At 55.4% G+C, this 20,083-nt stretch overlaps 1 protein-coding gene across 2 annotated transcripts in view; it reads left to right on the forward strand.

Annotated features, from left to right (window-relative positions):
* The window catches only part of LOC111151562 (seizure related 6 homolog), a 44,531-nt gene that overhangs the window by 14,169 nt on the left and 10,279 nt on the right, over positions 1-20,083 (forward strand). Inside the window, exons 2-4 of one of the 2 annotated variants that reach the window (XM_022509630.1) lie at positions 7,081-7,728; positions 8,199-8,332; positions 17,004-17,199. In XM_022509630.1, the coding sequence (XP_022365338.1) occupies positions 7,081-7,728; positions 8,199-8,332; positions 17,004-17,199 (978 nt within the window). Of the gene's footprint in view, positions 1-7,080; positions 7,729-8,198; positions 8,333-17,003; positions 17,200-20,083 lie in introns of those variants that run through there. The other variant, XM_022509631.1, reaches the window with a different exon arrangement.

Raw genomic sequence — 20,083 nt, forward strand, 5'->3', positions numbered from 1 at the left:
GATGCAGGGCTTGATCCCAGGACCCTGGGATCATGACCTGAGCTGAAGGCAGAGGCTTTAACCCACTGAGCCACCCAGGCACCCCAACATTCCATATTTTTATTCACAAAGTCCTCTTTGGCTCAGTGGATCTTAGTAGGTGAGATCTGCCAGGGTCCTCGGATACTTCTCCCATTTTACCAGTGGGGAGATGGAGACTTGGGTTTGGGAAGCAATTTGCATAGGGGACCCCAGCCTGTTAGGGGCTGGACCAGGACCAAGTGGGCTGACTCCTGGCTGGTGGTCTCTACTTACCCCCATACCTGCTCTCTCCATCTAGCAAGAAGACCCCAACCTTGAGATGCCAAAGCTCAGGGTTATCCACCACCCCAACCCACGATGCTGGGAGACAAATCTACCCCTGACAGCTTAGGAAGTAGTGAGCTCTCTGTCCCCAGAGGTATGCCCACAGATGGTACACAGCCCCAGAAGTTTTAGAGAGTTTATTCTTCAGAGCAGTTGGGCAAGATGCTCCCTGAGCCTCAACATCCTGACCCCCAGCCCTGCTCCAAGTTTGCTGCGTCACCTGGGAAAGCCCTCTGGACTCAGGTTCCTTTTGTGTTAATGAGGGAGGGATGAGATGTTCACAAAGGCTACGTGGGCTCAGATTCTGGGGATCAGTGTCTTCCCTGCCTGGGGCCTGGCCAAGAAGGGGCGCCTCCATTCATATCTGCACTCCAGATTTTACTGGACTGCTAGGGGTTGACCAAGAGAGGGTAGTAGAAGGGTGTGATGAGAAGGTGGACGGTGGCAGAGAAGAAGAGGGTGGTCTGGGACTGGGCGGCCCACTAGCTTGTGTCAGCAGACACTCTTCCTCAATTGCCAGTTGGGGCTGTGCTGGGGAACTGCCAAGGGATGGCTGCCCATCTTTTCCCTGTAGGACCTGCCCCTGCCTGCCTCTGCCCTCCCCTGCCCACCCCTGCTGGACAAGGGCCAGGCACTTTGGGGAGAAAGGAGCCTTCCAAGTATGCAGACAGGCAGAATCCTTGAGCCTACCCTTCACTGTGCCAAGCACCAGGGGTCAGCATTTGTGGGCAGAGATGTGGGAAGAGAGAGGCCTTGTGCTGGACCCTTGCTCATAGACCCAATCAGTACGTGTGCAGAGCATCCCCCGCCAGGGAGTCCCCCCCAGGAGGTCAGAGGTGGGAGCTATTGTGACCCATTTGGCCAGCACCAATGGCTCCCCAGAAGGGGGATAGGAGCTGGGCCTAGTAGGATGGGGAGGGTTTGAAGAGACAAAGGAAGAGTGAGCAAATGGGGCAGAAGGAAGAAGGCACCTGTTCTAGCTGAGAAGGTCCCTTTGAGTGTATCTCTGTGTCCTCTCTAACCACTGTCCCTATGGGAAACCATGGGGACTTCCTTCCCCATTGCCCCAAGCTGTGGGGCTCCCATGACAGGTGTCCTAAGATAGTGGGGCCAGGCTGCTGGAAAGACAGTCTGGAAGCCTCAGGGAGAGAGTGGACAGAGATGAGCTATGGAGCTGTCCAGCTCGGGGTTCCAGTCCCAGGCTTGCCACTCATTAGACGCGAGACCTTGGATGTATTACTTAACCACTCTGGACTTGGGAGTCTTTATCTCTAGGGATAATGATACAAACCTCCTTAGAGGAAGGGGAGGAAAAGCATGGCACGTGAAGGTACTGGGTGAACACTGAGTCCTGGCAGCTGTCCGGCTCCAGATGAGGCCGAATGTGTCCATTCAGGCTCTGCCATGTCTTCTGGGTGACCTTGGAGAACCACACTCCAGCTCTGGGCCTCAGTTTCCCCATTTGTCACACGGGGCTTATATCGCTTTTCCTGTTAATACAAGTAATCAGACAGCAGCAAACCAACCTCAGATGTGGGGATAGTGGCTGTAAATACCACAGGAGCACATAGAATCAGATCAGAAGCCTCCAGAACTGGACCTCAGGCCTCAGGGGCCCTATGTGGCCCTGCTAGCTTCTAGCTGGGGTCTCTATTTCAGGCGGCAGGCCTGGGCCCAGTAGTACTGTGACTATGAAGACCAGGCTGCGGCTCTGGGGGCCCAGGCTCTCTCACTCTCAGGACCTCTCTTCTCTCCCATGGGCTCTGGGATAATGAGGGTCTGCAGGGGCCAGGCCCTCACTAATCCCCTATTAAAACTTGAAAGGTGTCAGGGAACCTCCAGAATAAACTCATTAACTTTTATGGGATAATAAATGTATCCCATTAAATTCTCATTCTTATGCTGGGCCAGCTTAACCTCCAGAACCCAGAGAGGTGGGCTCCCTGCCCACTGTATCCCCAGGCACCCCTGTATACCCACCTGCTGTCAAGCTCCCTCCCCCACAACCCCAGCTGGGAGCCACTGCTACCACAAAGAAGGGATCAAGGCTGACCTCAGCTCAGAACTCTGGGCTCCCCTCCCTGTGCCCTCTTTGGCTTCCTCCTTAGGAGGCCAGCAATTGTGGCCCTCTACAGGAAATACCGGAGTGACAGGGGCCCCTTCTGCCCTTGCAAAGAACGGGGTGGGGCTGGCAGATGGGAGCAGAGGCCTGTCTCTAGATGGCCCTCACCAAATCCAGACGTCGCCACTCCACAGAGGGAGAAACTGAGGCCCAAGCGGGTGGCCCCTGCCCAGGTCACATAGCCAGTGAGGCATATGGATTTGGGATTGGAACCTGAGGTTTTCCGGCTGGCTGGTGCAGAAAGATTTGCAGAAACAATAGCACCAATTGGGGCAGCCCACCTGGTCCTGAGGGGGCATCTGGAGTCTGTTCCAAGCATGCAGCAGGTGCTCCAGGCAGGGTCACTCCACTGTGACCCCAATCCTTCCATCACTCCCTCCACAGACCAATTCCACAGCCCACCAGCACTGTAAACCCTCGGCAGCCTCCTGGGCCTCATCGAGCCTCAGTTTCCCCATCTATAAGACAAGGGCGATAATGCCTACCTAGTTGGATGCTGTGAAGAAAAGTCCCCAGCCTTTCCAGCTTCCCCTAAGCAGAGGCTAGACAACCCCTCACCCCGCCCCCCACATCCAATCGGAGGCTGTCGGGTGTGGATCACCCGACTCCCATCTCTCCCCTTACCAAGCTGGGCCCTGGGGAGGAACGGCCAGGGCAGGTGGCCTTCCCTGGGAGGCCCAGTCTGGGCCTGGGGAAGGGGAGGGGCCTCCAATCCCAAGAGGGGGCCATGGTTGGGGGGTGGGGTGGCACGGGCTGGGAGGCGGGAGCGGGAGAGAATCCACCGGGGAGGCATCCTGAATGGCTCATTAGTGCCGATGAAAGCCTTTTTTCATTTCGTCTAAATACTTTAAACAGGGCTCCCTCCGATGTCTATTTGCATAGCTTAAGAGCTAATGCGGGGGGAGGGCCCAGGCAGCGGCAGGGCCACGCCGGGGCGGGGGGCTGCCGGGGAGTTCCGGGGCTCCTCCGGGGTGGGGATGGCTGTGGCGGGGAGGAAAGGGGTGTTTCCCCGGACCCACCCCTCTTAAAGGGAGACACCTCAGGCCCTGCATCCCTCCTGGAGAAGAGGAGAGAGGAGCAGCCCTGGGAGTGCTTTTGGGCCTTCCTGCACCAGGCAGAGCAGACAGGTGGGGGGACCTTGGGGGAACCCGTCCACGTCCTACACGCGGGCCTTAGACGCAGCTGCCCTTTGCTTGACAGAGGCAGTAATATCCTCATTTAAAGATGAGGATGCTGACACGCTCAGGGTCAACACATTCTCTCCGACAGCAGAGGCCTCATCCAGAGCTGTCCTCTCCCCATCCCAGGCCTGCCTCAGTGTTGCCCCAATGCGGGGGGGGGGGGGGGGGCGCTGCCTGCCCTTTTGAGGCCCTGTAGCCTCAAAAGCTCTGAGAGGCAGCTTTCCTGGGCTGACATTTGAACAAAGGGTTGTGGGACACAGTGCTCCTGCCCAGAGAAACCAGTGTTACGGGTTTCTGGTTTGGGGTCCAAGACTCAGATGTGCTTTGGGCACTGGGTGGGTACTCTCTGGGTCCCAGCCAGGAGGCTTCCCGAGAGTCCAGACCAGGTCAGGCTCGACTCAGGTTCCAGATACTAGAAATTCTGATCCCAGCTCTACTTCCAGATTGCATGAGACCTTGGACAAGTCTATTCTCTCTCTGAGCCTTAGTCACTCAGGCTGGCTAGGGGGGTTCTCTGCTGGACAGCTCCTCTTTCCTCCTGTGAGACAGGCTAGTATCCTGGGAAGACTGCGCAAAGGTTCAAACCCCAGCTCCACCACTGTATGACCCAGCGAGTCCTTACCCCACCTATCTGGGCTTCAGGTTCTTTGTAATTCCCATCTCCAGAGTTGCAATGTCAACGATATAATACAAGATCTGAGAACAGCCTGACTGAGCATGTGGGTCCCTGCCACCCCTTTCACTATGCCCAACATCACACGCTCCCTCTCTGTCAATCTCTGCACCTTTGAACTCAGCCCCAGCGGAGAACCTGGGGAGCCTGGTGGCAGGGAGGGCAGGTCACAGGGCCTCAGCTTCCATCAGAGTCACCCAAGATATCTGGAGATGCCCTGTCCCCAGAAATGGCTTGTCTCCTGGAGATTATCTTACCCTCTCTGACAGTGGGTAGCACCCTCCGGGACCAAGTGGCAGCTGATTACGGAATCAATTTGCTCCTTTGATAGGCTATCTCGATCCCATTTAACCAGAGCTTAGTCCCCCCAGATAACAGTCAGTGCAATTGACAGTGACACAGGAGGTGCCCATTAGCTCTGCTCCATTGCCCAGCACCCACCTGGCAGCCAGCGGGAGGAGCTCTGCCCGATGCGCTGCCTTCCTGAGACAGAGGATCTCCTTGCCCTCCCTCCCCCAGGGAAGAATCCCACAGGTACCTACCCTGGGAGCCACAGGCCACATCTCTTAGGGAGCAATCCTGGAAAGAGACACTTAGTCTTCAGTCTATGTGATGAGAAAGGCTCCTCTTCCTTGTACTAGGCTAAGATCAGTCTCCATTCACCTGGCAAAGACCATGTGACATCTGGGAGGTGGGCAAAGAGAGGAACCATGTCCTGGCATGTCATAGCCACTGCTCAGACCCTCTATCGATGACTCAAATGAAAGACGCAGGGCCACTGGCAGACCATCTGCTCCAGGGGGTATGAGCCTGCCTGGGCGCTGTGTTGTTGGTGACTGGCACAGAATGCCAAGGCACAGATGGGCTGCTTTGGTGGGCATCTCAGGAGATGAGGATTTGTCCTGTTTTCTTGGTGCTTTGGAGCATCAAGACCCCTCTGACTCAAAGCAATGGAGAGCCAGCCCTCTGACCTCCACCCACCTCTCCCATCCCATCTCCTCCCTCCTCCCCTTTGTCTGACACATCAGAGCTGCTATGGACTCCTGAACAGAATGTAGGCCATCTGCCACTTCCTCGTGCCTGCCAATCCATGGGGTGGGTGTGAGCCTGTGAAATGACAGCCCCACCATCAGACATTCAGAGGAACCAACCTTCTTCTTGCAAACTGTTAATGCCCTGGCTGTGTCTCCCGTCAAGTGCTCATGCAGCCATTTTGAGAGCTGTTAGGCTCAGAATCCCCTCCCAGCCTTCTCAGGCAGGTAAAATTCTACAGGAGCTGAATCTGGAGCCAGCATCCATTGACCTTTTCCCGGCAGATGAGAAGCTGGAGAGCCTAGTGGGCCACAAGCAGAATGGGCATCATCTGTCCAGATATGGAGTTGTAAAAGTCAAAATAATTAATGGCAGAGCAATCTGTACCTCAAACCAGCAAGAGCAACTAAGTTTCATCTTCCAGAGCCTATCTAATTGACTGGTAGTGGCTGCTTGGATAATTGTGTTGAGAAGGATTCTGAAGTCCCATGTGGCTCAGCAAGAAATACCCAAAATTGGTTAACAGTGTCTGCCATGGATTAGGACTAACTATTCTATCCCTGCTTTGGCTAGTAACACAGGAAAGATAACGGGGGGAGGGCGGAGAAAGAAAGATAATGGGAATTCAGAATGATGTGTCAAATGAGGAAAAGAAGTAATATCAGTTAATCCTCAGTTAATCCTAAAAATGAAACCCTGGTTTACAGATGAGTAGACTAAGTTTCAGAGAGTTTAGGTTATTTGCTTGAGGTCACACAGCCCGGAAGTGGAATGGATTTGGGATTTGAAGCCACATAGGCTTTACTCTAGAGCTTGTCTCTTCCCCCCTCTATTCACATCACTGTTCTAAAAGGATTTAAAACTAAAAAAAGATAAATGACTTTCTGAGAAGTGAGAGAAATAGGACATAATGGGACCCTAACAAAGATGTCATGTACCCATGAGGGAATCTAAAACAAAACCCCAGGGCTCCTAGGTGGCTTAATCAGTTAAGTGTCTGCCTTCGGCTCAGGTCATGATCCTGGAGTCCCAGGATGAGTCCCACATCAGGCTTCCTGCTTGGCAGGGAGTCTGATTCTCCTTCTTCCCCTCACCCCACCGGTATTCCCACTCTCTTTCAAATAAATAAATAAAATGAAGGAAAAAATTGAAAATAAAACAAAACCCCAAATATATGAAACATTTCCTGAGACTAATGACCAGCAGCTTCACTGAGAATAGAAAATGAACTTGAATGACCCATAATCTCAGCATAAAAGTCACTGTGGTGGGGCCTGGCCTTCTTGGTAAGGGTCTTACCTCAGGTCTTCAACTCACTGGTTGGAGCCACTTCCTTTCTTTGACCTGTCTCTTCATCTATTAAATGAGACCCCGATTAGGTGTGGCAAATATTTCTCTCTCATGTCAGTCTAAGGTGGCAAGCATGGCTGCCAGAGTGTTGTGTTGAGAAGGATTCTGAGGCCAAATCTGAGAAGAGCGGGAACTCATGGCAAGATAAATCAGTAACGTCTGTCTACCTCTGGTGTTGGAGGAGAAAGGATATTTCATGAGACATCCTGGAAATAGGTGATATCATCTCATTCCCGGGTCTTGGATTCTAGAGCTCCTGGTTCTCAACAGATCGTAGGATCTCAACAAATCGTAGGGTCCCCTACGATTTGGATGGGCTGTGATGCCCCTCCCTGTGGGGAAGGGGGAGAATCTCTGATCATGCGTTATTATTTCAGGACTCTCCTCAGAGACCCCAACCACGGGGGAAGGGCAGGCCCCAGGCTTCGAGGAGACAGACGGGGAGCTGACAGTGGCCCCCACACCTGAGCAGCCAGAACGAGGCGTCCACTTCGTCACAACAGCCCCTACGTTGAAGCTGCTCAACCACCACCCACTGCTCGAGGAATTCTTACAAGAAGGGCTGGAGGGTGGCGAGGAGGGGCTGAGGCCAGCACTGCCTTTCCAGCCTGACCTACCGACACCGTTCACCCCGAGTCCCCTTCCCCGCCTGACCAACCAGGACAGCCGCCCTGTCTTCACCAGCCCCACTCCAGCCATGGCAGCAGCTCCCACTCACCCCCAGGCCAGAGAAAGACCCTGGAGCCGGGAGTCTGAACCCCCCATACTTCGTATCACGGCTCCCCTACCTCCCGTGCCCAGTCTGGGTTCCGGGGAAAGGCCCAATACTACACCCCCCAGCAGAGCCTGGACCCCGACCCAAGAGGGTCCTGGAGATATGGGCAGACCATGGGCTCCAGAGGTCAAGTCCCAGACCCTGGGGCTTGGGATGGAGGGAGCCATCACGACCTCCACGGCTTCAGGGGACGATGAGGAGACCACCACCACCATTGTCACCACCACCATCACCACCGTCCAGCCACCAGGTCAGCTCCCCTCTGGCTTGGAAATCTGGAAATGGGTATGGGGGAACGGCGGGGCCCCTGTAGTCCCCTGCCCCTGTCACTATGCCAGCCTGCCTTGCCCTTTGGCACCAAGGGCCAGCCTGCAGGAGGCAAGTGGATGGGAACCAGATGGCCTGGGTTCAAATCCGAATTTGAAGCAATGACAACAGACCCTAGGAATTTTGCTGAACCTCACTGAGACTCATCTGTAAAATGGCGATAAGACCCACCTCATTGAGCCACTGTGACAACTGAGATAAGATTGCACCTAGTAGGTGCTCAAAGGTGGTCCCCTTCTTTCAACAGGGAAATAGGTGCCCCAAGAGCTGGGCTTCACCACACACACACACACACACACACACACACACACACACACACACAGAGTGGTCAGCCTTAGTTGAACCAACATCCCCAGAGCGGGGCTTAGCCTTGTGTTTCCTCCTGCCTCCCAGGCCCTTGTAGCTGGAATTTCTCAGGCCCGGAGGGCTCTCTGGATTCCCCCACGGCCCCCAGCTCACCTACAGATGTCGGCCTGGACTGCTTCTACTACATTTCCGTCTACCCCGGCTACGGTGTAGAAATCAAGGTAAGCAACCTGGCTCCCACCGGGATAAAACTGGGACTAGTGTGTTATTTTTCCAGAAAGGTGCTGGCTACTGGCAGAGGTGGGGATACTCAGCGGCATGGTTGGCCTAGAGCTGGGGCTGGGCCTAAAACTTGGTCAGCCTCTGCCCTGTGCTTTAGGGAGGGAAGAGCTACTGTTCCCAAGGGCTTGATCAGGAGCTCAGGAGAGTTTAAGGAGGGGCTCAACTCTTGGATGAGCAGAGGAGTGTGTGAGGGTCTGAATTTATGTGGTTGGGGAGCGTGAATGTAGGGCTTCGTGGTTGGGCCTGAAAGAGCCAGGGGGCCTCATTGACTGACTTACATGCACTCACTCATTCCTTCAGCAAATACTCCCTGAGCAGCTCCTCTGGGCCAGGCCCAGTGCTGGCTCCTGGGGTGCAGAGCTGGGGAAGATAGACATGGCACACCATCAGAGAGAACCATCTGGTGGGCAAGTCAGACCCACAGCCCCAGCTTCCTTCTCCCTGCCTCCCTGGGCCATCTCATCCCTCCCTTGGGATTAATACTCTCTCGATCCTCAACCCTAAGCCTGCAGGTCCTCGTGGATGTCCCATAGGCTCTTCTACCTCCACGAGCCTCAAAGCTAACTCTTCCCTTTTGCTCCCCTAAACCTGCTTGCCAAACACCACTCCTGACCTCAGAGATGGACACCCCAACCCTTCAGAAACATGGAGCAGGGCCACCACCATGCAATGTGGATGGTGCCTGGAGGCCAACTTGGCCCTTCTTTCTTCCTCTTCCCTGAGTCCCATCAACTGGTGTCTCCATTCTATCATGACACTACCCAAAACTCAGATCTGCCGGCTTCTCCCGTCCATCCCACCACCACCATGTGGTCCATCCTCCATCATCCCTCCCCCAGGTGAAGCAGTGGCTGCCTCACTGGTCACCCCACTCTTGCCTGTCCCTGCTGTCCTCCCCCTCTACTGTAGTCACTTTTCTTTTATTATCTTTTTTTTTAAATTATATAAGTAAGCTCTTCTGCCCAACGTGGGACTTGAACTCATGACCGCAAGATCAAGAGTCGCATGTTCTACAGACTGAGCCAGCCAGACGCCCCTCCACTGCAGTCATTTTCCCATATGAAGACAGTCCTCCCCTCCACACCTCCCCAGAGGCCTCTGAACGGAGGCCAGTCCCTCCAGGCCATGTCCAACCACTCCCTCCCTCATTGTCTCCCTGACCCTTTGCACTGACCAGCTAGCTGGATGGGCCGAGGTTGCTTTCCCCACAAGCCCCAAAGATACGTGCTGGACCCTCTGCCCAGAAGTGTCATCCTCCTCTCCCTTTCTGGGACTCACTCTCGGTGTCACTTTCTCGGTGACTTCTCTCCTGATGCCCCATCCTATGAGTCTGTTAATAGCTGGCCACATCCCCAACCAGATTGTGGGCTCCTTGAGGAGTACCCTGAATGGGGGCCCAGAATGGGGTCTCCGTGGACTGGCTGAATGAATGCACAGATGGTTGGAGGAAGGAAGGAAAGAGGTAAGAGCGGCCTGAGTCTGGAGAGAGAATGGAGGTAGAGGCGGGCATTCGGCCCAGCTGAGAGTATCAGGCAAGTGACTGAGAACAGAGGGAAGGGAGCAGAGGAGGTCTGGGAAACAGGGCAGTGCTGGCCGTTCCTAGCTCTCAGCCTGCTCCCCACCCGTCCCTATGCTCCCCACCCATCCCTAAACCCCTGGATCTGGGCCAGGAGCAGCTACGCCTGTCCTGGGGATGTCAAGGCCAGGTCTCTGAGTCAGGCCCAGAAGAAGGGGTACCCTCTCCCCCCACCAGTGTGCCCCTCCCCTTCTCTCTGTGACCGTTTGCTCCTGCTCTACCAAGCCCTGGGCCCCTCGCTCTGGGCTGACAGGGAGGGTAATTAGGAGCCTCCGCCACCCACCCCAAGCCATTAGCACTCAGTGCCGCTTAATTAAGGAAATTAATGTAAAATCATCACCTAATGAGAGGTGGCACTGGCTGTGGCTCACTCGGTAGAAGGCACCAGCTGCAGGTGTGGGGAAGGGGGTGGGAAGGGGCAGATGCCAGGCTGGGGACCCTCCTGCCAGCCTGAGCTGGCATCACCTGCCCCCCAAGTCTGCCATTCCCACTGAAGCCCCCTGAGCCAGGCTGGGCCCAGTCCAGGTCCTCTCCACAAAGGGGCAAGATGCTGGCTCTGTGGGCTCCAGCCCTGGCCCCGGGCATGAGCCCCACCCTGCTTGTCCCCCACCATAAGCCCTGTGTCTATTGTTGTCTGGGGCTGCCACATTTTTTTTTTTCCATCAGAATGCAAAAGCTGTTACCAGGCAACCCTGAGATGAAGACCTGTCACAGCCCAGGATGGCGGTCTGGAAATGTGGCCGCCAGACGCTGGCACCGCCCTCCACCCCACCACCGTGGGGCAGAGTCCTTGAGAGATCCAGTTGGCCCTGATGGCCAGAATTAAGAGTCTGAGACCATGGCAGGAAGGCCCGGGTGGGGTGGGGAGGGGGAGAAGGGACAGCATCAGCCAGTGTTGAAGCAAGGGTTATGGTTCATCTCCTTCGGGGACCAGATCTGGAACCTCTGCTCCTCCTGGGGCTCCCAGCCACACCACCCAGGTCGCCTGGGGACCAGAAGAATTAATTACTGATACTGCAGGCCTGTACCAATGGAGAGTTGGGGAAACTGAGGCCAGCAAGGAAAGGCAACTCCCTAAGGTCACTCAGTGAACCATTAACTCACATTTTTTTGTTTGATGAATGACTTTGCTCTACAAATATAAATGGAGAAATTACCACGTGGCAGGCTGTGTGCGGGGGCACTGGACACAGTTCCTGGGGGAGATGGAAATCAGAAGCACTGACCGGAGAAGGCTCAGCACCATTGGGATGGAGTGGGAAGCAGGGGCATGGCAGGAATGCAGGGATAGGGCACACTTTTCAGCCTGGAAGGTCAGAGAAGGCCTTCCGGAGGCCATGATAGCTGCTCTGGGACCTGATAGAGGAGAGGTCAGCTGACACACCAGGACCAGGAAGCCATGGCTGAGGTGGTCTGGCTGTTGATGGTTCCCAGGACTGCATGGGACAGGTGACTTTTATTGCATGCAAGCAAGAGGTGAACCTAGGTGCTTCTGGATCGCCCTCCTGCCAGAGGCTAGGCCTGAAAACAATGCTGGTCTCCCTGGGCAGTGGGGGATGGAATGGGTGAGGCGGCTGGAAGGCTGAGAAGGTGCCCATGGCCTCTTCAGACTTGGGGAAAGACTTGTGGCTTCCCTCCATTGTGGGTGAGCCCTGGCCTGCCCCTCCTCGAGTTCACAGGGACGGTTCAGGGCAGGTGGAAGGGATGGAATCCAGGCAGGGGTGGGTGGGAGAAACCATGGGAGGAGAGAAGCATGTAAAGGACCCACAGCTCACATCCCTGACACCATGCTGGGTCCCTGCCATATGACCATAGCTCTGGCTAAAGTCTGGGGCCTCTTTTCATGAGGAACAGGCTCAGGGCTTCCAGAACTCCAAACTCCCCTGCTCTCCATGTCTTGGACTCCAGCCCTTCATAACCTGCTTTATCCCCTGTCCCCACCTCCCTTCAGGCCACTGCACTGATCTGTGCACTGTGGCCGAGTGTCTGAGCTGCCCAGACGGAGGAGGCCACCTCAGGTCGTCCGTAAACAGAGGAGGTTTACCTCTTTCAGCTGGGGTCAGGCACTGGGCTAGGCTCTCTTGAGAGGTCTAGAGAAGTCCCTTCAGGATGCCTGGACACCAGACCCTGGACCCATGTGGGTGCCATCCCTTCTCCAGGCAGCCTCTCTCCCCTGAGGGCTCCAGGCCTTTCAAATGGGCCTGGCATGTGCCTCTCATTGCACTTGGCATTTCAAGAGCCTTCTCACTGCCAGTCTCCATCTTGGCTTGGCTGCTCTCTGTACCATCTGGAGCCTGGGCACAGCTGCCCATTATCCCCACCCTTGTGCCCCAGGTGGCCCCATTGGAACACAGCTCTCCCACGCCAGGCCAGCTGCCACTTTGATAGCCAGAACTCCAGGACCAGGCCTGATAGGGACACCAATAGGGTGGTGGGTCCATGGGGTGAGATTTCTGGGCAACCTCCTCTTTTCCGGCTTCTGGAAGGCTCGTCTGAGAGGAATTATGGAGGTGCAGGCAAGGCAAGTCTGGCCCCATGCATTTAGATCCCTCTCCCCATCCCTAAAGCAGACTCTGTCCCATAAGGGTTTGTGGACAGGCACAGAGGCTGTCATGTGGGACTGGGGTTCCAGCCCTGCCTCTGCAGCCCGTCCCTTGGTGTCCAGCAAAGCCCCCAACCTTCCCTGGAACGGTTTCCTTCTCTGTAAAAGGTGATGAATCAGATGACCCTGAAAGGCGCTCCTAGCCAGTCCTTCTGAGTATGTCCCCTCTCCCGGGTTCAGGAAGCTCCCTCCTAGGCCAACCGGGCCGTGGTCTTTCAAGCTCTTGACCCTGCTTCCTTTTCCTAGCAGCTGTAGAACCTGGTCCAGAGAGAGGGTGGCTCCCAGGGACAGTGTCCCCGAGGCAGAGCCCTAGAAGAGCTGGGGCTGTGGTGGGTTGACAGCCAGCTACCACCACGGCAAAAGCATTGGTCTCATCAAGGTAGAGCCCAGATCCCCCACAAAAAGGGGAAGAGGACCCCTCGGCAGTGCTCAGCCCCTTACAGGTGGGATCTCACTTAATCCTTACAACCTTATCAAGTAGGTACAACCATCCCATTCCACACACGAAAACTGGGGTTCAGGAAGGTCATGTAACTTCCCCCAAGGACCTTTCAGCTAGTCAGTGATGGAGCTGGAAGCTGATTTCAGGACTCAAGAGCCCCTGTTCTTCCCCTGGCCTAGGAGATTGACCCAGGCATGACTAAGCCGAACAGGGAGTGCATGGGGGGACAACAGGAGGCTCTACCCCCATCCCTTTCCTCAGCTCCTACCTGCCTGCGCCTATAAGATGCCCACCCAGAATTCTTCCAGTCTGGGGAAAGGGCCTAGGAGGCTATGCATGAAGACAAAGCCCTAGGCCAGGAATTGGGGGTCCCAGTCCAGAATCCTGGCTTTGCTTTGGGTGTACGGTATGACACAAAGAGGAACTCTCCACTTTTCTGATTGCGAGGTGCCCTTGTCTATAGAGCAGAAGTAAATATAATCTGCTTAGACTCCCTTCTTGAGATTTTGTGATACAGGAAAGGATAAAGGGTGTGAAAGCTTTGAAACGACAAAGGGTCTCGTGGGAAAAGTTGTGCCTCTCCTGCTGTGGGGAGTGGGGGAGCACATGGGTGTGGGGGAGCACGTGGAGTTGGGGGAGCACGTGGATTTTGTGGAGCATGCGAATGAGGGAGCACATGTGAGAAGGGGCCCGTATGTGGGGGAGCACATGGGAACGAGGGCGCACGTGTGCCCTGCCATGTGTCTGAGGGAGCTGCATGTGTGCAACCGGGCTTGTGTCAGAGTACACACGTGGGTGCTGGTGACCAGAAGAGCGTAGGGGAGCAGGACCTGTGGCCATCTTCTGGGGGAGGGGCTCACACACCAGAGTCACCCTTGAGCTTGTCCCTGGCCTTTACTCGGGGGAATTGTGGCACTGTCCCACCTATGAGTCACACCATTAGGGCATGTTCTGGAAACCTGACTGGTGGCTTCAATGGGGACAGACAGGCCAGTCAATCCTGATGATCTGGGGGGCCAGCAGAGGGCAACCTAAATCCTCCCTGTCTCCCGTTTAGGAAAGAGTTGTGTCCCCTCCCCCCACCCCACGTCCTTCCTTGTACTGACTTCAGGGGCAGCCGGAAGCCAGGCAGTGCAAGACAGCCCTAGATCCCGTCAGAATTGTCCTCACCTCCCTCTGCTCCTTCCCCCTACCCAGCCTCCAGCTCCCTCCTCCTCACCCCTTGTCACAGGCTAGGGGGTGTGGGAAGAAGGCCCTTGTGAGCAGAGCTGACATTTCAATCTGTCTCCCAAGCTCTTCCCATGCCCGCAAATTGCATCAAGACTCCATCACCCTCCTTGTCCAACACTCAGCCCTGTCTGGCCCCTGTCAGGCCTGGCCCTCGAAAAAGTGACAAATTACATTGCAGCCACTGCGGCAGGCCTGGAAGTGGGTGCTCGGAACCAAGGGGAGCAGAGTCGCTCAGACAGCCTCTAGCTGAGAACAGGGTGCCTTCAGGAAGTGAGCCCCGGGGTAGTCCAAGTCCATGGTCTTGAGGCAGCCCTCACCATGGCTGGGCTGGAAGCCAGGCTGCCTGGAGGGGGCCATAAGCCTCAGCTCCCAGTTTTCCCAGCCTTACAGGGTTCTGGGTGATGGGGGGGGGTTGTTGTGTGGAAGGATAGCTAATGGAAACATAAATCTCAACATCTTGGAAAAAGCTCAGTCTGGCCCAAACCCCAGAGCTAAAGCTAATGGGCCTGGGGCCTGGGAATAAGCATGTGGACATCTGGATGTCTGTCTGCCGGTGACAGCGGCGGGAGTTTGGGAGGGAAGGGGTTGCCTTTGCCTCCAGCAAGGCAAGATTCTGCTACTCAACCTTGGTGACCTTTTGCAAGTTCCTTAGCCTCTCTGAGCCTCTGTTGACTTATGGGGATTTCACCACAAGCCTTATAGAAGTGTGGGGGCAAGGAAATCATGCCTGTGAACAGAATAAGGCTTGGCACCTGACAGGTGCTCCATGAATACTAATTGTTTTTGCCATGTTTTCACTACTGGTGGCGGAGTGGCAGGGTCGAGAGCTGGAAGCTCTAGGTCAAAGGATGTTTACAGCAATGAGACACAAGGCTAAACTCATCTCTACTTCTCTGCTTTTGTTTCTTTAGTGATTTCCCTGCAGGGATGTCCTCCCTCCCTCCCCCTCCTCCCCCCAGGTCCAGCCCCCCTAAGGCCCTCTGAGATCCACCTGCTCTATGCTCTCTCCTGAGCCTGCAACCCCTCCCCCCCACCAGAGGATCCCTGCCGCATGCATTCAGTGCCACTTAAGGCAGAATTATATGCTGCCTAGCATCTCTCAATAATTACAGATTCCACGTGTGTGAGTCTTGTTTGCCCAACTCTAGAATCATAGAATCTCCAAGTTTGAAGGGACCTCATCCAGCCTCTGCCGGGCGGCAGGAATTCCCCGAGGAATGTCCCCAGCAGATGGTCAGGCAGCCTCCCCAAGAATGTCCCCTGGAAGGGAAGCTCCTTGTGGAGAGCCAACACTGCTGCCCTGCCAGCCGTCTTTGGGGCCCCAAAGACCCACAGGGTCTTTTCTCCCAGGCAGGCAGAGAAGTCCCCAGGGCACCTCGGTTGTCGGCATTGTTGGCACCCAGAGTCTCAGGGGTCCAGAACTTGGCTGTCTCCTCCGATCTGCCTGGGCTCAGTGTCCATCCTCGCACTTCTCAGCCCACAGGAATCAGGCAAAGAATGTACTTCCAGGGGTCCACACATTCACTGTCTCCATCTTGATTGCAACTGCATCTTTATTGCAACTGGCTACTGAAGAGGGCGTTGTGACCCCAAATGCTGCCCTGGGCTTTAATGGAGAAATGCAGAGAGGACAAGTGGGGAGGGCTTGAGGCAAAAGAACTGATTGGCCAGGCTTGGTAGGCAGAGGGTGGGGGTCCTGAGATGGGAAAGAATGACCAGCTTCACCTGGAGGGCAGGAGGAGAGGGTGTTCCCTGCATACGCAAATACCCAGCGGAGTGGAACGGAGGGGAGGCTGCAGTGTGTGCCCGGAGGCTGGCTGAGCAGTGAGGTCAGCCGAAGCCAAGCTGGGCAGGGCCTTGAGGGCCACGAAGTGGGGGCTTTGTGGAGCGCCACCAAAAGATTTCATCAAGGAAGCACTCTGTTCTGATGGCTGGCCACAGGTTGGGGCTATTCCTGGGCGGCAGTTCCGAAAGTACTGATGAGGAGGGAGGAGTGGTGAAGCCCTGGAGGCAGGGAGGCCGGCCAGAAGGCTGCTGCGGGCTCCAAGTGAACCATAGTAGCCAGGAGCTGGGAGTGGCAGGAGGGATGAAGAGTAATAAAAAGATCTGGGTCCAATAGATCAGAGGGAATGACTGATTGGCTGTGGGGAATAAGGGAGGAGGCAAGATGTTGGGCATGGGATGGATGGAGAGGGAAGCTGCTGGTGGAGGGGAACAGGGAGGGGGGGGGGAGGGGAGAAGGAAGAGGGTAGCTCAGTGTGAGGCAGGCTGGGGGTGGGGTGCCTGTGAGACATCCAACAGGGGGCATCCAGGGAAAGTGGGTACATGGGTCTGATGCTTAAAAGACCTCACAGGGCTGGTCAGGCCCTTGGACACCCTCTAGTTCAACACACCTACTCTGTCCCCACTTTGTAGATGGGAAAACTGAGCCCTGAGAAGTGAAGGGACAGAAAGCAGCTGGTGTCCTGGTGTCACTGAAAAGTTTTGGAGACAGAAAGACAAGCTTACAAATTCCAGTTCTGCTAATCATCCCTGTGTGACCTTGGACATGAACTTCAGATCCCCTCTCCCAGGGTTACTGGGAAGGTGAATTGAGCCCCTCCTGCGCTCAAGTGCCCAGCTCAGGGCCTGGGGGCTCCAGTGGCCAAGCGGCACTGAAGATTGGCTGTGTCTGGGGCCCCTGGGAGTCTGTGGGCAGCAGGGCTCTGTTAGCAGGAAGAAGGCTGACTGCTCCGCTTTGCACTGTCTATCCCATGACAGGTCCAGAACATCAGCCTCCGAGAGGGGGAGACGGTGACTGTGGAGGGCCTGGGGGGGCCTGACCCACTGCCCCTGGCCAACCAGTCTTTCCTATTGAGGGGCCAAGTCATCCGTAGCCCCACCCACCAAGCAGCACTGAGGTTCCAGAGCCTCCCACCACCTGCTGGGCCTGGCACCTTCCATTTCCACTACCAAGGTAGGCCTGGGCAGCTGGGGGAAGAACCAGCCCAGACTGGGTGTCCTCCTGGGGAACTCTGGTGCCATTATAGGTATGGGTGGGGGGAGTCAGTGGGACAGGCGTAGGTGCCCCGTGACGCTCTGTGCAACTAAAGGTGATTATTGCACATCTGACACTTCCAGAACCTTCCCTCTGCCACCTACTACCTTGTAGAGATCTGATTGTGAAGGGGGCCTAACACAGAACCCGGTAGTCCCAGGGGGCCCATTTCCACTTACTCATTCACTCACTTATTCATTCAGTAAACTCTTCCTAGGTATCCGCTCTTTGCTCTTTGCCAGGCTGTGCTGGACAATGACAATGTCAAGGATCTTTGAGGGCCTTGAGGCATTCCTTGACCTCAAGGAGTTCAGAATCTCTAGAGGAGGCAGACACTGAAATAGGCAATAACAATAGCAGGCCTATCTCCCAAATGCAAGGGGGTCAAGGTCAAAGGGGCTTGATAGTGACCTTCTGGAGGTCCTTAGCAACCAACGTGGCTTTCCTGAACCATCTCATCCACCCTAGACCTGGCTCATGCCCCAGTCAGCTCCGAAAACCTCTGGAAATAGGGGAGTGGCCAGATATAATGGGAAAAATCACAGACTCAAGAGATGGGCTGATCTGTGTCTAAATCCTCTTCCCATTGGCTGTTGACCTTGGACAGGTCATTTGACCTCTCTAACCCTTCCTTTCCTCTGCTGTGCATGTGACCAATATGCCTATTCCATAAAGTCACAAGGAGGATTAAACAAAAGGGTTCATGGGAAATGCTTAGCACTTAGCCCGTTCCGTGAACTTAGCATGTTCCATGAAGGAACCAGAAACAAGGGTTAAAGAACTGGCAGGATGGGAAGGGGAGGAAAAGGGGCTCGCCTCTGCCCCTCTCCCATCAGCATCTCTCCTGACCCCCCTTCCCCCAGGCAAAGTCTTCTTGACAGGGTAACCAGTTCAGACTGGGGAGTGCTAATGGGGAAATAATTGGTGTGAGCGATTATGGCATTGCCCTGCATTGTCAGGGACCGATTCTGCAGCCCTGCTGGGTCCACAACCCCGAGGGGGAGGAGGACAGGGCGCTGGAGAGGGAAATGCTTAGAACCCACCTAAGAAGCACTCACCCCTCGCTAGCCTCTCCACCCAAACTGGGAGAGCAGTCTGGTGGTGGCTTCAGGGCTGGCCATCAGGGCTTGGCAGAGGCAGGGGGCCAGCTGAGACAAGGGTGAGCATCTAGGCGGCCCGGCCAGCCTCCCTAATGGCTCATCAATCCTCCCCAGCAGCGGGCATAATTTCACGGCACGGTAACCTTCTCTCTTGCCGCAAATTCCTTTGCACGAAACCCTGGACCTTCTCTCTGTTGGGCCAGACAAAGGTGGCTGAAAGACAGTGAGCTGGAGGCCCGGCAAGGGGTACAGACCCCAAGGAGGGGCTGGGAGAGCTGGCCCAGTCCTGCCTTCTGCTCAGCTCCCAGAAGCCCTCCCTCCTCGGCCCAGTTTTTGTCAATGATCAGCTCTTTCCTTAATGAGCGTAATTCCCCTAATTATAGGCTGTAATTAGCCCTGATCCCAGAGATGGGAACAGGAGGAGCATGTGCTCACACGCGTGTCTCCCTGGGCTGGAGAAAGAGGGTGCCAGAAGAGGGGGCGAGGGGACTAGTACCCACAGCACTGCCGGAGCTATCCAAGATAATGTTGGAGATCACAAGGAAGGGCCCCCACAAGGGCTTCATCTGTAGAACCAGGCTCCGACTCCCCTCCCACAGCCCCAGGCAGGGTGAGGAAGCAGAGGGCCCTGCCAGACATCCCCTCCTCCCTCCTGAGCATTCCTGGCACTGGACTTGGCCCCAGAAACAGACGCCGGGAGAAAATAGCTCAACAGATTGCCGTCATCCAGGCTCCCTGGGAACGGTAGTTATGGCAACAGGAGGAAGCTCCTCCTGGGAAGTGGCCACTATGGAGTCTGGGGGCTTCCTCATCTGCCCCCAACCTCCTGCTCTCACCTCTTCCCAGCCCAGTTTCCTAATCTGTAAAACGGGGGACCGCTCTTTCCAGAGTTGCGATAAGGACCCACAGGGAAGATATAAGGACATCTGACTCATGACCTAGACCTGTCTGGGTGCCACCCCCCCCCACACATTTTGGTTGGGGGTGCCCCACACTCTTTTCCCCATCCTATTCTGGCCAGGGGTCTCTCCTCAGGTCACTGTGAGGGATCACCCTCACCAACCACCCAGGGCAATCTTGTCTATCACTCATGGGTTCCTCTGACTCCTGAGCCCTGGTTTTTACTTCACCAGGGGAAGCAGGTGGGAGAGGGGAGATGGAAAGCTCTAGAGCCAGGAGCTTCAAATGCCTTCTCCACCACTTACTGGCTATGTGATCAGGGCAAGTCCCCCAATCTCTCTGAACCTCAGTTTTCCTTATTGGGAAATGTGTTAATAATCCATACTTTGCCTTCCTTCCTCCCAAGCATACTGTAGAAGTGTGAAGGCATTTTAGAAGCTGGAAGGTGCCTGCAGATGTGAGGTGCTTTTGTTAATTGATATTCCGAACAATAACAGCAGGCTGGGACATTTGGTATTTGTGCTGTGCCAAGAATTATGCATATGTCCTCTCAGTTAACCTCTCATGTAACAACTCTGGATGCAGTACTGGAAATGGGGGCGGGGGGTAAACAGGGAAATGGAGGCACAGAGAAGTTAGGTAACTTGCCCAAGGTAGCACAGCAAGTAAGGGAGCTTGTGTTCTTTAAACCCAGGCAGTCAGACCCCAGAACCCACTCCCTAAACGTTACCCTTTCGTCCCTGTCAATCACAAAGAACCACTCATTGGCTATGAGAGAGGGAAGAGTAAGAATCACCCTCTCC

This window comes from Enhydra lutris, unplaced genomic scaffold (assembly GCF_002288905.1).
Source record: "Enhydra lutris kenyoni isolate GAN:26980312 unplaced genomic scaffold, ASM228890v2 scaffoldscaffold26, whole genome shotgun sequence".
NCBI classification, from domain to species: domain Eukaryota; kingdom Metazoa; phylum Chordata; class Mammalia; order Carnivora; family Mustelidae; genus Enhydra; species Enhydra lutris.